This window comes from Macaca nemestrina, chromosome X (assembly GCF_043159975.1).
Source record: "Macaca nemestrina isolate mMacNem1 chromosome X, mMacNem.hap1, whole genome shotgun sequence".
Classification (NCBI taxonomy): Eukaryota; Metazoa; Chordata; class Mammalia; order Primates; family Cercopithecidae; genus Macaca; species Macaca nemestrina.
The window spans coordinates 52,079,537-52,093,082 of record NC_092145.1 but is presented as its reverse complement, the minus strand read 5'-3'; the positions used below and the strand labels follow the sequence as shown (position 1 = coordinate 52,093,082).

The following is a 13,546-nucleotide window of genomic DNA, read 5'->3' as shown; positions in this document are numbered from 1 at the left end:
ATTTTATATATTCTGGATATAAATTCTTTGTCAGTTATACGATTTTTCAAATACTTTTTCCCAGTCATTGGTTTATTTTTCCATTCTCTCAACAGTGTCTTTTGGAAGAGCAGAAATTTTTAACTTTGAGGAAGTGCCATTTATAATTTATTTAGGGTTAAGGTGTTTTTATTGATATCCTATCTAAAAAACGTTTACCTATTCACAGTCACAAGGATTTACTCCTGTCTTTTCTTGTAGGAGTTTATACATTTGGATTTTATAGTTAGGTCTCAGATTCAGTTTGAATTGATTTTGTATGTTGTGATATATGGATTACAGTTTATTTTTGTGTATATGGATATCTACTTATTACAGAACCATTTGTTGAAAAGACTATTTTTCACTGAATAGTCTTTACATCATTGTCAAAAAATCAGTTGTCCGTGTGTTCATGGGTTTACTTCTGGATTCCTTATCCTGTCCTTTTGATCTACTTTTCCCCTTCAATGGTAATAGCACACTGTCTTGATTACTGTAGGTTTATAATGAGTTTTGAAATTAGGTAGTGTTTGTCCTATACCTTTGTTCTTTTTTACAGTTGTTTTTCACAGTTTAGGTGTTTTGTATTTGTATATGATTTTAACATCCACTTGCTAATTTCTTTGAAAAATATATAGAATATTTATTCGGATTGCACTGAATCTGCATATTAGTTTGTGGGGAATAAACGTCTTAACAATACTGAGTCTTCTGACTCATGAACACAGTATGTCCTCTACTTCTTTGGGTCTTCCTTCTCTCAGCAATGTTTTGTAGTATTCAATGTACAAATGTTCCATATCTATGAGCAGATAATTCAAAAATATTTCATACTTGTTGATGCTGCTGTCAATGGCATTATTTCTTAAATAGAATTCTTAGTTATTACATTTTCATGGAACCACCAGCAACCAGATTTTTAATAATGACTATTGAAGAATCCCGGTAAAAAGCACAGGCTACTCTAAGATGGAAAAGATATTTGATGCTTAATGTGCATGTACATGTATTTCTATATTAGCTTTTAGAAATCATTGGCAATACACTGAAACTAGGGATAAAAACGTACCCCCAACAGTTCTACAGGTAATCTCCAGAAAAATCAATCACTAAAATAATATAGGTTAGTAGCTTTCAACTTTATGTTTCTGCTATATTTGAATATGTTAAAATGTAAGGTTGTATTTTTTTGTCCCCAGTAAACCCACCTTAAAAAATTCCTGGGATCTTGGATGGTGAGAGAGCATTGGGGAGAGGGCATGCATCCATATGAGTATTTGTGAATGTATCAATTTGTATGTTGCTGAAGCTGCCAGGAATGTGTATGATGAGGTGTTGAGACTAATTACCATGTATTACGTCAGCGCTATTCATTTCCTAGCACATGTTAGTAACAAGATATAGGGGGTTGTTTGTTTTTTCCCAGGGTTCCTTGGCTAGCCTGGTTACCATGGTGACTCTGTGACTCTCATGGGATTTAGCGTAGACCGAGTATCCATTTATGATTTTTGCCTGAGTCACTTGTTTTGATGATAGTTGTGTTGTTTTACAATTCTGATATTCCTTTCAAAACTATGAGTTGGCGTTTAGAAAAGTCTAAACTTATCCCTGCTTTCTGTCACATTTCCAAGTATTCTCTTTGGTATTCATGACGTGAATTTTAATGTCAGAGGCATCGCACTGACAGAATGAAGGAGGCAAAGTTGGAGTGGGGAACTTACATTTGTTGAAGACCTACTAGATGCAACACGATATGGGTTGTTATCTTCAGACTTTTTCTCTTCAAATGCTCAAAGTCATGCTCTGAGGTTGTGGGTGAGTCACTTCCCTTCCACCAGCCTCATTTATTCAACAGGATAGTAATTCCCAATCTTGCTGACCACACAAGAATACTCTGGAGATTAACAGTGAACTCATATGGGAAAGCAATCTGTGATCTTAGGTGGGAGGGAAGGACTAGTCACTTTTGAGTAATTACCTTAACAGAGACAATCCAGATGTCCTAGAGTTCTCCATGGTGGGCATTAAATTAATGGCACAGTAATGTGAGGTGTTTTCATCAGAATTTTGCCAAGTATGGTTCATGGACTACTTCATCAAAATCATCATGGATTGCCTGTTAAAATAGTAGATATTTGGGTCTACCATAAGTCAGCTGAATGAAAAACAGGAAGGTGTGGTAGGAGGTATCTATATTTTGAGAAATTTTTCCAATTGATTGTAGTACTCACCCATGTTTGAAAAGCACTGCTGTGGATTTGCAACAAGGTCTATGAAAAATTTGAATCCTTTCATGTCTAATTTCATAATTGGTTGCTCCTACTACTTTGCTTTTAATATCTGTGTCATTTCTGTTTTGTGAAATAGGTACCAGTTCCTTCAATTCAGTAATTTTCATTCAGTGATTTATGTGTGAAGCATTGATCTAAGCACTGGGGAAACAGCACAGAGAAGAAGACAAACATGGTCCCCGGACACATCATTCTAGTTTGAGAAAACTGGTAATAAGCAGGTAAACAAATCAATCAGCAGGGTAGTTTCATATGGGGATTTGTGTTTTAAACACATGTAGAGTAGAAAGTGACCAAGATAAAGATAATTATAGATGGGGTTGTAAGTGAAGCTCCTTTTCAGGAAGTGACATTTGAGCTGAGTCCTGGATGACAAAAAGAAGCTAGGCACAGACTGACTTTCTGCCAGTGTGTACACAGTGTGCATGGGCACCGTGTGTTCCAAGAGCAGGGAAAAGCTCAAGTGCCTAGAGCCTGGCAGACAATGCACAGACTGGTGAGATGAAGTTGAAAGGGCAGATAGAAGCCATATTGTTTAAGCCACTGTAAGGAGTTTGGATTGTATTGTGAGTGTGGAGGGTTAGAGAATGGGAACAATATCATCTGACTCATGTTTTTAGAAAGTGACTCTGGCCACTGTGCAAAGAATGGACTGGAGAGGGAGAAGATAGTGTGTGGAGATAACCATTAGAAAATATTGCAGAAGTCTAGGGAGGAGCAAGCTGATGGTATCAGTGCTGCAGCCATGTGCAGAGGGAGAAATGGACCTTGGCAGGATGTGTTTGGAGGTAGGGAAGGTAAGACCTGTAGTAGCTGTGCGTGTGCATGTGCGTGGTGTGTGTGTGTGTGTGTGTGTGTGTGTGTGTGTGTGTGTGTTTCTAGCTAGTCTAGCTCCACCACCTCAAGTACAGCTCACAGTTGCAGTATTATCTTCAGTTCAGACCAGGACTGGCTTCTGATCTCAGATTTAGATATCCCACAAAAAGTGCTTCTGTTAATATTCCAGAAAAAATGATGGATACAGAAGGATAGCTGGACGTAAGTGAAAAGTTCCAGAAAACCATGTCTGATCCCATTAATCAAGCTCCCAACTTGCATCCCTCCCTGCCCGCTGCTGAGTCCCCTGGTCTACACTCAGAGTTGCAATCCTGACTCTGGCCACCAAGAGGCATTACAGCTATCTCCACGTTCCTTGCTCTTTCTTAATGAAAAGGCGTAAATTTTGCAGAGTAAGTAATGTTATGAAACTTTTCTTTACTGTGATACCAGTAGTTCGGAATACCCATTTGTATACTAAAGCAGGCCAATTTGCTGTTGATTCCAAATCTACAGCGCATTCAGTAATTTATCTTTTCCTTCATTAGTGTAGGTTGAGATGTCCACACTGTAGGGGGGGTCCCTCCTGGAGAGCAGGGTGTTCACCACCCATCACTCCAACCCTGTACAGGCTTCTCAGACCTTCTTCCACCCTTTCCCACTGACCCCCTCTCCAGGACATTATGGACACAGCGGCCCAGACCCCACTCCAGTGCCTCATCCTCTCAGTCACTTCCTGCTGCCCTGGGCTCCCCCAATCCTGCCTCCCAGCAACAGCCCAGGTACATCAGACCTACGTGGTGTTTCATCCTATGGATGTCCCACAGTATGTTTTTACACTGTTTTACACCTGTCAGGGTTGTTTTTTTTCCAGACAGATTTAGAATCATTCTGCAGTTCTTTTCATAGACTGGGTTTTAGGGGAGGCTACCGTATTTTTCTGCTCCTTGCTTTGTAGAGAAGTTTGATAATAGTGGTACAGTGATGCCCCCTCATGACAGAAGCCTGAACTGCAGCAGCTTGAACATCGCTGAGCAGGAAGGTGGGAGGGAGGTGCTGTGGCCCATGCACACCCTGCAGTTTTCCGGAGGTGTGGGTAGAAAAAGGGGCATTCCCACTGTACAGGGGTACTGACGGCCACCAGACAGAAAGTGTAGCCTCTTCATGTGCTATGTGAAAGCACAAAATGATCACTTCTATGTTTATGCTTTCAAACCTCTGGATAAGTAGCTATAGACCTATATAAGCAAAAATGCATCTTGGCCACTAAATGATCTTTGTGACCCACATTTGCCCTCATTGTGGTCATCTTTGCATACACATGTGTTTCCATAATAATGTTTTAAGTTTCTTTCCAAAAATAATTGTAGTCTCTTTTTTTATCAACCAGGTGGTTCATCATGTGGGTGCCCCAAAATTCATTTAATTAGTGTCCTAGTCATAAAAATGTAGTTGCTTTAACATTTTTTCCTGTTACAAACAATAGTATACTTAATATCCTCCTCATATATATGCAAATATATTTGTAAGTCTTTCTGTCAAAAAAAAAAAAGTTCCTGGAAGTGGTCTTTCAAAACCCTGGAAACTGTAAAATTTTATGTTAACATAATGAAATCCAAATACTATTTCTAACTTATATTCCTTACATAACAGTATGTAAGGACCTTGTGTCTTCACACATTAGAAATAATGTGAATCACTGCTAATCGTATGGGCAACAAATCACCTCTCATCGTTATCTTCATTAAAACTTGTTTTGCTGAATTCTAGAATTCCATCCTATGGATATGATATCAGTTTTCTCAAACCTGTGTTATTCAGATTCCCTGTTATCTACACTGTGTGGAAGACATCTTTTCAGAGTCTATGCATGGCTGAAGGGCACAGTTCCTGTAGCTGTTTACACTGGTGAGCCAGATGGGTCTTCTTAGAGCCCTACCAACTGTCTTGGAGGAATTCTAGTATTGTAATAACAGAACCTGGTTGCTGTACATGTGTGTGTATTTGTCACTGCTTGTGTGTGTGCACAGCATTTCCCTCTGCTACCTTCTGCCCCTTCATAATTTGGTGTATCTGGTTGGTCTTTCTTCCTAAATTCAGGCCCAGAAATAAAGGAAAAGAATTTTCAGAATGACAGTCCTTATAACCAGATGCTTATCAGCATCCTTCACAATGTCCTGAAGATAAATTTCTACAAGGTAAGTTATTGGCGCAAAAAGTGTGCACGTATGTAGCCCTTTGATAAGTATTGCCATACTGACACCCAGAGAGGTAATGCCATTTTGATTCCTCAGGTGGAGTCACAGGAGAAAATCCAAAGAGGAGTAAAAAATAATAATGCTGATGTCATGTTAGAGTGGAGGCCCTGGACACTGTTGTGGACCCAGTCTCAAGTTTCTGCTACAGTTAGAAGATGTGGAAGTGATCAGGTGCAAATCGAATTTTTCACACAAGCGAAGCCCGAGTCAGCATGGGGGGCGGTGGCGGAGGGGCAGGGAGAGACTGTCATTGATAGAGAGTTTTAGGACACAGTCAGCAGGGCTGGGATACAGCTACAGTTTTATATACATTCATGGGTATAGAAAACATGGACATCAAGGCCTTTGTAGGAAAAAGTTTGGTCATTACTGAGGTACAACAGAAGCCCAGGCTTTCTTGCAATGTAATTACAGACAATAAAATTCACACTTTTAAGGATACAACTCGATGATTTTCAGTAAACAAAAGTTGTGCAATCATCACCGTAGTTGAGTTTTGGAGGTTTCCATCACTCTAAAATGTCCCATCACACTTGAAGGCAGTTAATCTCTGCTCTCACCCCCAGCTCCAGGAATCACAGATACGCTTTTTGTTTCTGTGGATTTACCTGTTCTGGATATCTCATAGAAGTGGAATCATGTAATATTTTGTCTTTCATGTCTGACTTCTTTCACTTTACATAATATTTTTAAGGTTTATCTATTTTGTAGCATGTACCAGCACTTTATTCCTTTTTATTGATATACCACATTTTGTTTATCCAGTCAATTGGTGAACACTTGAGTTGTTTCCAGTTCTTGGCCATTATGAATTATGATGCTACATATATTTTTTGTGCAAGTTTTTATGTAGACATAGGTTTCCGTTTCTCTTGAGTATGTACCTGGGAGTAAAGTTGCTGGGTTATATGGCAATTTTCTGCTTGACAATATGAGGAACTCTCAGAATATTTTATTGACCCTGATAGTCTTGAGGAGTACAGCCTTAATCTATTGTCTTTTTCTCATGATTAGACCGGCATTATGGAATTTGAGAAAGAATACTACAGCGTTGAAGTGCCCTTCTTATCACGTAATATTTGGGTTTACATGATGACGTGACCTCACTGGTGATGTTAATTTCATCATGTAGTTAAAGCAGTGTTTGCCAAGTTTTCCAGTGTACGGTAACTTTTTCAATTCATGTACTCTGTTCCTGAGAAGTGAGTCACTAAGTGTGACCTATATTCAGGGGTTGAAATAGAATTAAGCTCCACCTCTTGGAGGGTTAATAGCTACAAATACTATTTGGAATCATTCCATAAAGACAGTTTGTCTTCTCACACGCTTTTCTTTATTAATTCACCAAACATTTACTTATATCAGTATGGATTTATGCATACTTATTTTAAAGTGGAAATATTTTACTTAATAGATATATCCCAAAAAAATTCCAGCATCATTATTTCAGTGGTACACTAAAAGAATTTTGACTTAACTATCAGGAAACTGCAAAAGAGCTCCCTATCACCGCAATTATATTTCATCACTATATTTTCTAATTGTGATATATTAGTGCTTTTAGACAATATTTTTAATCATGGCAAAGTTTGGAACAGCATTATAATTTCACATTATTTCATTGCCTACTTGGTACCCCTTGAGAAAGAAATAAAAAACAGATAAGGCAAGATTATTGAAGTAGCCATAAAAATTACTGCTAACATAAAGTAAACCTATTTATGAACTCCCTATCAATGAATCAAAAGTATAAGCTATGTCAGGTAAAATGTGTGCTTCATTTGAAAGCATGTCATCTATAGCTCAGCCTTCTGGTTATCTGACTCTGAACGCTGTTATACAACTCTAGCTTTTAGGTAACTGATAGCATTGCATACTATCTTTGTCTATAGACACAAGGAAATGAATTCTGTCTTGAGGGAGGGAAACCTTTTCCTCCTTGGGAAATACCCATTTATCTCCATTTGAACATTTATTTCAACACTCTTGATCTATAAATGTGACAAAGAGGTGGCTGTAGACTTGGGAGAGTTCAAGTTCAGTGGAAGGATGGGGAGGTAAGCCCCATTAGATAAGAAATGAAGACTGAGGTGTAGGGAAGTGCAGAGGGAAGTGAGCTGAGTATTGAGAATTCTTCATAGAATATTGATTGCAAATGGGAGAATATATGTAAAGAGAACATCAACTAAAGATGTAGAAATGGCTCCATGGCACTGAATTATGTTTTACAATCATCAGTGATGAGTCTCTATGATTAATCTGTTAGTGGAAAGAGCCATCTGAATTTACCACACCCTCCTTTCCACACTTCACTTTCTTGTTTCTCTTCTGGGGAAGCCTAAAACTTAACCAAAGGGATGGTGTAGAGTTTGGTCTTAATGCCTAGTAACTGTTAACTGAGGAATGACTGAATGGGTGGATGCACAATGTGTCAAACATGTGCTGATAATTCACAAATTTTTATCTCCTAGCACAGAGCTTTTATGCAGATGACTGAACCCATGGAGTTAGGTGGCTGAGAGGATGCAGCTTCCCAGGTCCCTACAACTGATGGCAGCAAGATGGGAGCACCCAGCTACAGTGTTCAGAAGTAGATTTAGGCTGACTACCACACCTTACATGCTGGAGGGATCCCCCCTGACCTGAGCAGGTGAGGTCTCAGGCTTGCTTTCCATCATGAGGAGAGGATTACAGCCTACTCAGAAGTAAGTTGTGGTCCAGCTCTTGTGTCATTCAGAAAGACTCCAGAATGTGTAGATCCAGCTCCTCTCTAAACTTGAACTCAACCAATATCCCAGAGAGACATTCTTAATCTTCTAGGCAAATGCACTGTCATTAGGAGCCACCAGAGACCACACAAATGCACACACACACACACACACACACACACACACACACATACACACCCTGGAGCCTTAATGCCAGCAGTAGCCCTAGGAGAACCTGCAGGCTCATGTGCTTGTTGCTCATTGTCTGTTAGGCTGCATATGTAACTGGACCCTTTTGCATTAAAAAAATAGCAATAATGATGATTAACAGAGTATTTGTTTAATAGGGAATTATTTAAAAATTACCTTAGTATCCAGTTTAATATGATGACAATGAGAGAATTTCCACCGTCATGTTGTCAAAGTATTTTAAAAAACCGTCGAGGATTTCAGTGAGGTGTGCATGTGGGTATGTCTACTCTGTCTCATATTGGGGGAGGGGATATCACTTAGTACAACCTCTTTCCAGGTTGATTTGGCAATATCTTTTAAGTCTATGCATCCCCAATCTGTATGTATTTGGAGCCTGTCCCTTCAAGTAGTCATCCTTAGTGTGACACCTGCCCCTCTATTAGAGAATGCATATTCCTCATGAGGTAGGTTGTCTGGGAGCTCTACTTTTGAAAGCACTGACCCAGACACATTCCCTTATCTTTACAGAGCAGGAAATTGATGTACAACAAGATTCTCTGATCAGAAAGAGAGGCAGAACTAGCAGCCTGGCTTCAGCGGTGAAGATACAGATTTCAGTAGTGACCCAGGTCAGCAGGAAAGCAAGATTTACTTGGTTATCGTGTGATATGCAGCTCAGCATCATAGAGTCTGCATGGGGCCTTACGGGGTGCTGGTCTCTACTTTTCTACTTACTGTAGAATGCTCCCCTGTTGGGGACCAGCCTCAACACCACCCGTAGGGTACCCAAAGTCTGGTGGTGACGAAGGAATGAGAAGAGATAGGTTAAGAATGCATAAAGAGTGGGGACCAAGAGACCAATTGCAAAATGGAGGCTGCAAAAGGTGCCAAGCTCTGGTCTCCACACTATTTATTGAGTACAGTCACTTATATCTAAGAAGCAGATGTTCAGGGCGAAACGGTGAAAGGGAGGCAATGCATCATGCACGTAATCTATAGCAAATGAATCTTCTTTGGGCTCAAACAGTGTATCTTTAACTTATGGGAGAGTAGCGAGTGGGAGCGGGTTTAACTAGAAGCCTGCACATCTGGCCGTATTCCAGTGCTTCAAAGGAGTGTCTTTCTCCTTGAACACAGTGTTTATAGATAAGAGAGCAAGTCTCGCTCAGAGCATGGGAACATAATGGCGATAAGAAGGCTTTCCTCCTCAGAGGCCTCTTGTGGTTTTCCACAACTTATTGTCCATATTTTTATGGCCAGTTTATACAGGCACCCTATAAGCCTTTCTCCCAACACTCCCCAGCCAGACTACTTAACCTACAAACATTTTTGCTTCTCTAGCTATAAAATCACATAGAGGTCATTACCTCTACCTCCTGGTAATGTTGTGGAAATACATGAAATAAAAATGCACCAGCATTCAAGAAAGGTGAGTCCCCGTTACTCTCTTAGGTCAGGGATCCTGGCCTTCTATGGGATTTGTAAGCTCCCATCACCTATATGGCTCTGCAGCTTGCCTTTTTTTCAGAAAAACAGCATCTATCCAGGTTTTTATTTGCATTTCATTAGCGAATGTGTTTTTAAATGTTTCTTGGACATGTATATTGCTGTTTACATGAATTCTGTTTATATCTTTATTAGCTATCTTGCATAACCAATTACCTCCAAATTTTGCTGCTTAAAGCAACAAACATATTAATACACACCATTTCTATGGGTTAGGAATCACGGCACAGTTTAGGTTCTGGCTCAGAGTCTCTCACAAGGCTGCAATCAAGGTCTAGGTAGGGACTACAGCCATCTCAAGGCTCAATGGAGGGAGAATCCAATTCCAAGCTCATTTATATGACTGTTAGCAGCCCTCAGGGCCTCAATGGTTCTTGGGCAGAGACATCGATTGTCACATGGTTAGCTCACATCATGGCAACTGGCTCTCCTTAGTGCATCTATAAGAATGTGCCTAGCAAGCACAACACAGCTTTTTGTCACTTGATCTCAGAAGTGACATCTCATCCCTTCTCACATATTTTAATTTTTAGGAGCAAGTCACTAACTCTAGCCCACACAATGGGACAGGTAACACAGGGAGTGAATACACAAGGAAAATGAGGATCATAGGGGACAATCTTAGAGGGTGCCTACCACAACATCATCAGACCATCTCTCCATATTGGCTACTGGGAATGCTTTATATATTATGAGAATTAGCTCCATGTAATTTGTGCATATTTACTTTAGCCTACTGAGACAAGCTTTAATGATTTATTTTGTCATACACAGTGTTTTAAATTTTTCAATATTATGATTTAATATACAGATCATTATATAAATAAATTAAGCAATGACCAGGGCAGCATTAATTATTATTGTCCAGGGAGATTAGAGCATTTGGATTCCTGGAGGCTTCAGAACACATGAAAAGCTTTAGTGAAATTCCAGACTCCACTCCTGAGGAGACAATAACCAAAGCAGTATCTCTGGTTTATATAACCTCTCTTAATTTCCTATAACTTGATCTAAACTATGTATTTAATAATAGGTTACTTGAATAAATGTTAAGATTAAAGGAGATACAACTTAGAGTACATCTTCTTTATAATTAGTTTTGTCAACATTAGTTTCCTACCCTCTAGATCTTTGTCCCAGAGGAAGCACCTGTTATTCTGAATAAGCCTGTCTGTCTGCCACCTTAAATGCCAGTCAATTCACATGATCCACATACCAAGGTCTCTTGGCCCCAGGCAGAGGATTTCACTTCCACCATCATCATCCTCATCATCATCACCAAGAGGGGTTGTTGAGTGAACAGGCGTGGGAATTGTACAATTACCAGTCCCTAACCCTTGGTGGGGCATCATATACAGAAGAGGTTGCTGGGTGCTAAGCTTTGAATGTCCCCTCCAATTGAAATGTAATAGCCATTGTAACAGTATTAATAAGAGGTGACTTTAAGCAGTGATTAGCCTATAAGGGATCCACCCTTATGAGTGGATAAATGCTGTTATTGTGGGAGTGGGTTAGTTATCATGAGAATGGGCTCCTGATAAAAGAATTAGTTCAGTCCTACTTCCTCTTTGTGTCTCATGTGCTCACTTGCCCTTCTGCCAAGTTATGATGTAGCATGAAGGCCCTTGCCAGATGCTGAAGCCATGTTTTTGGACTTCCCAGTCTCCAGAACTGCAAGAAATATATTTTATTTCTTTATAAATTACCAAGTCTGTACTATTCTGTTATAGCAGCAGAAAATGGACTAACAGAAAATTGGTACTGAGACATGGTTTATGGCTATAACAAATACCTGAAAATGTGGAAACAGCTTTGGAACTAGGTAATGATGGGTAGAGGCTGGAAGAATTTGAATGAACAGGCTAGAAAAAGCCTAGACTGCCATAAATGTAGCTATAATGGCAATTCTGGTGAGAGCTCAGAAGAGGAGAGCTGTAGGAAAAGTCTAAATCTTCTTAGATAGTATTTAAGCCTTAAAGTAGTTCAAGGGGTTGTGACCAGAATGTTGGTAGAAATACGGATAGTAAAGGCCATTGTGATAAAGTCTCAGACAGAAATGAGGAACAGGCCGGGCACAGTGGCTCATGCCTGTAATCCCAGCACTTTGGGAGGCCGAGGTGGCTGGATCACCTGAGGTCAGGAGTTCGAGACCAGCCTGGCCAACATGGTGAAACCCTGTCTCTACTAAAAATTTAAAAAATTAGCCAGGCATAGTGGCAGGCATCTGTAATCCCAGATACTTGGAAGGCTGAGGCAGGAGAATTGCTTGAACCCAGGAGGTGGATGTTGCAGTGAGCCGAGATTGCGCCATTGCACTCCAGCCTGGGCAACAAACTCCATTTAAAAAAAAAAAAAAAAGAGGCTGGGCGCAGTGGCTCAAGCCTGTAATCCCAGCACTTTGGGAGGCTGAGATGGGCGGATCACGAGGTCAGGAGATCGAGACCATCCTGGCTAACACAGTGAAACCCCGTCTCTACTAAAAAATACAAAAAAATAGCCGGGTGAGGTGGTGGGCGCCTGTAGTCCCAGCTACTCGGGAGGCTGAGGCAGGAGAATGGCGCAAACCCGGGAGGCGGAGCTTGCAGTGAGCTGAGATCAGGCCACAGCACTCCAGCCTGGGCGACAGAGCCAGACTCCGTCTCAAAAAAAAAAAAAAAGAAAGAAAAGAAGTGAGGAACAACGTAGGAAACTGGTGTAAAGGCCATCCTGTTATAAAGCAGCAAAGACCTTGGCTGAATTTTGTCCATATTCTAGGGCTTTATGGAATGCAGAACTTAAGAGTGATGAAGTAGGGTATCTGGTGGAAGAAATCTCTAAGCATCAAAGCATTCAAGCTGTTACACAGCTACTTTTAACCACATACAGTGAGATGTGAGAAGAAATAAGTGACTCAAAGTATGAATTTGTAATTAAAAGAGAAGCAGAGCAAAAAAAAAGTTAGAAAAATTTACAGCCTGGCCATGTAGAATGAAAAGTGTGTTCAGGAGAGAATACTAAGGGTGTGGCCAAGCAACTATTTGCTAAAGAGGTTACTAACGTGAATGGAAGACGGACAGATGCTATTAATCAAGACAATGAGAAAAAGTCCCCCAAAGTATTTCAGAGATCTTTGAGGCTGCCCCTCTCATCACAGACCCTGAGCTACAGGGGGACAAGCCCAGGATGCCTTACATGGGCTTGCTGCAAAGAGACACTTGGGTCTCTTCTTCCCACATTTCAGGACAGTGCTCCTCAGCCACCCCAGTTGCTGTGGCTTAAGTGGCTGCAGGTGTGACTCAATCTGCAGCTTCAGAAGACACAAGCTGTAAACACTAGTGGTATCCATATGGTGCTAATTCTGAAGAGTGCAAGAGCTGTGTGGGCATGGCTTTCTCCTCCTAGATTTGAAAGGATGTCTCAGACCGCCTGGAGATCCAGGCAGAGACTTGTACAGGGATAGAGTTACCACAAGGAGCCCCTACTAAGGCAATACCTAGTGAGGTGTCGAGTATGGCCATCTCAGAGACCCCAGAACTATAGAGTTACCAGCATGCAACTCCAGCCTTGGAAAGCTGCAGGCATGAGACTCCAATTTGTGAGAGCTGCTGAGTAGAGTGAGTTTAGCAAATCCATAGAGGCAGGACTGCCTGTGTCTTTGAGGGCCCAGTTCCCATCCCAGTGAGCCCAGTATTCAGGACATGGAGTCAAAAGAGAATGATTCTCTAGCTTTAAGACTTAATGGGCCTTGCACAGTGGCTCACGTCTGTAATCCCAG

At 40.7% G+C, this 13,546-nt stretch overlaps 1 protein-coding gene across 27 annotated transcripts in view; it reads left to right on the top strand.

Annotated features, from left to right (window-relative positions):
• The window catches only part of LOC105499779 (uncharacterized), a 122,232-nt gene that overhangs the window by 47,949 nt on the left and 60,737 nt on the right, over nucleotides 1–13,546 (top strand). For 19 of the 27 annotated variants that reach the window (XR_011618276.1, XR_011618274.1, XR_011618272.1 and 16 more), the window contains 7 exons: nucleotides 2,389–2,533; nucleotides 3,319–3,541; nucleotides 4,950–5,036; nucleotides 5,229–5,326; nucleotides 5,423–5,557; nucleotides 6,401–8,036; nucleotides 8,815–8,915. Coding sequence is in view for 8 of the 27 variants with exons in the window: in XM_071088769.1 (XP_070944870.1) it covers nucleotides 5,279–5,326; nucleotides 5,423–5,557; nucleotides 6,401–6,487 (270 nt within the window). In the remaining 19 variants the exon portion in view is untranslated. Of the gene's footprint in view, nucleotides 1–1,691; nucleotides 1,837–2,388; nucleotides 2,534–3,318; nucleotides 3,542–3,805; nucleotides 3,911–4,949; nucleotides 5,037–5,228; nucleotides 5,327–5,422; nucleotides 5,558–6,400; nucleotides 8,037–8,814; nucleotides 8,916–13,546 lie in introns of all 27 variants that reach the window. The other 8 variants (XR_011618264.1, XR_011618263.1, XM_071088771.1 and 5 more) reach the window with 8 other exon arrangements.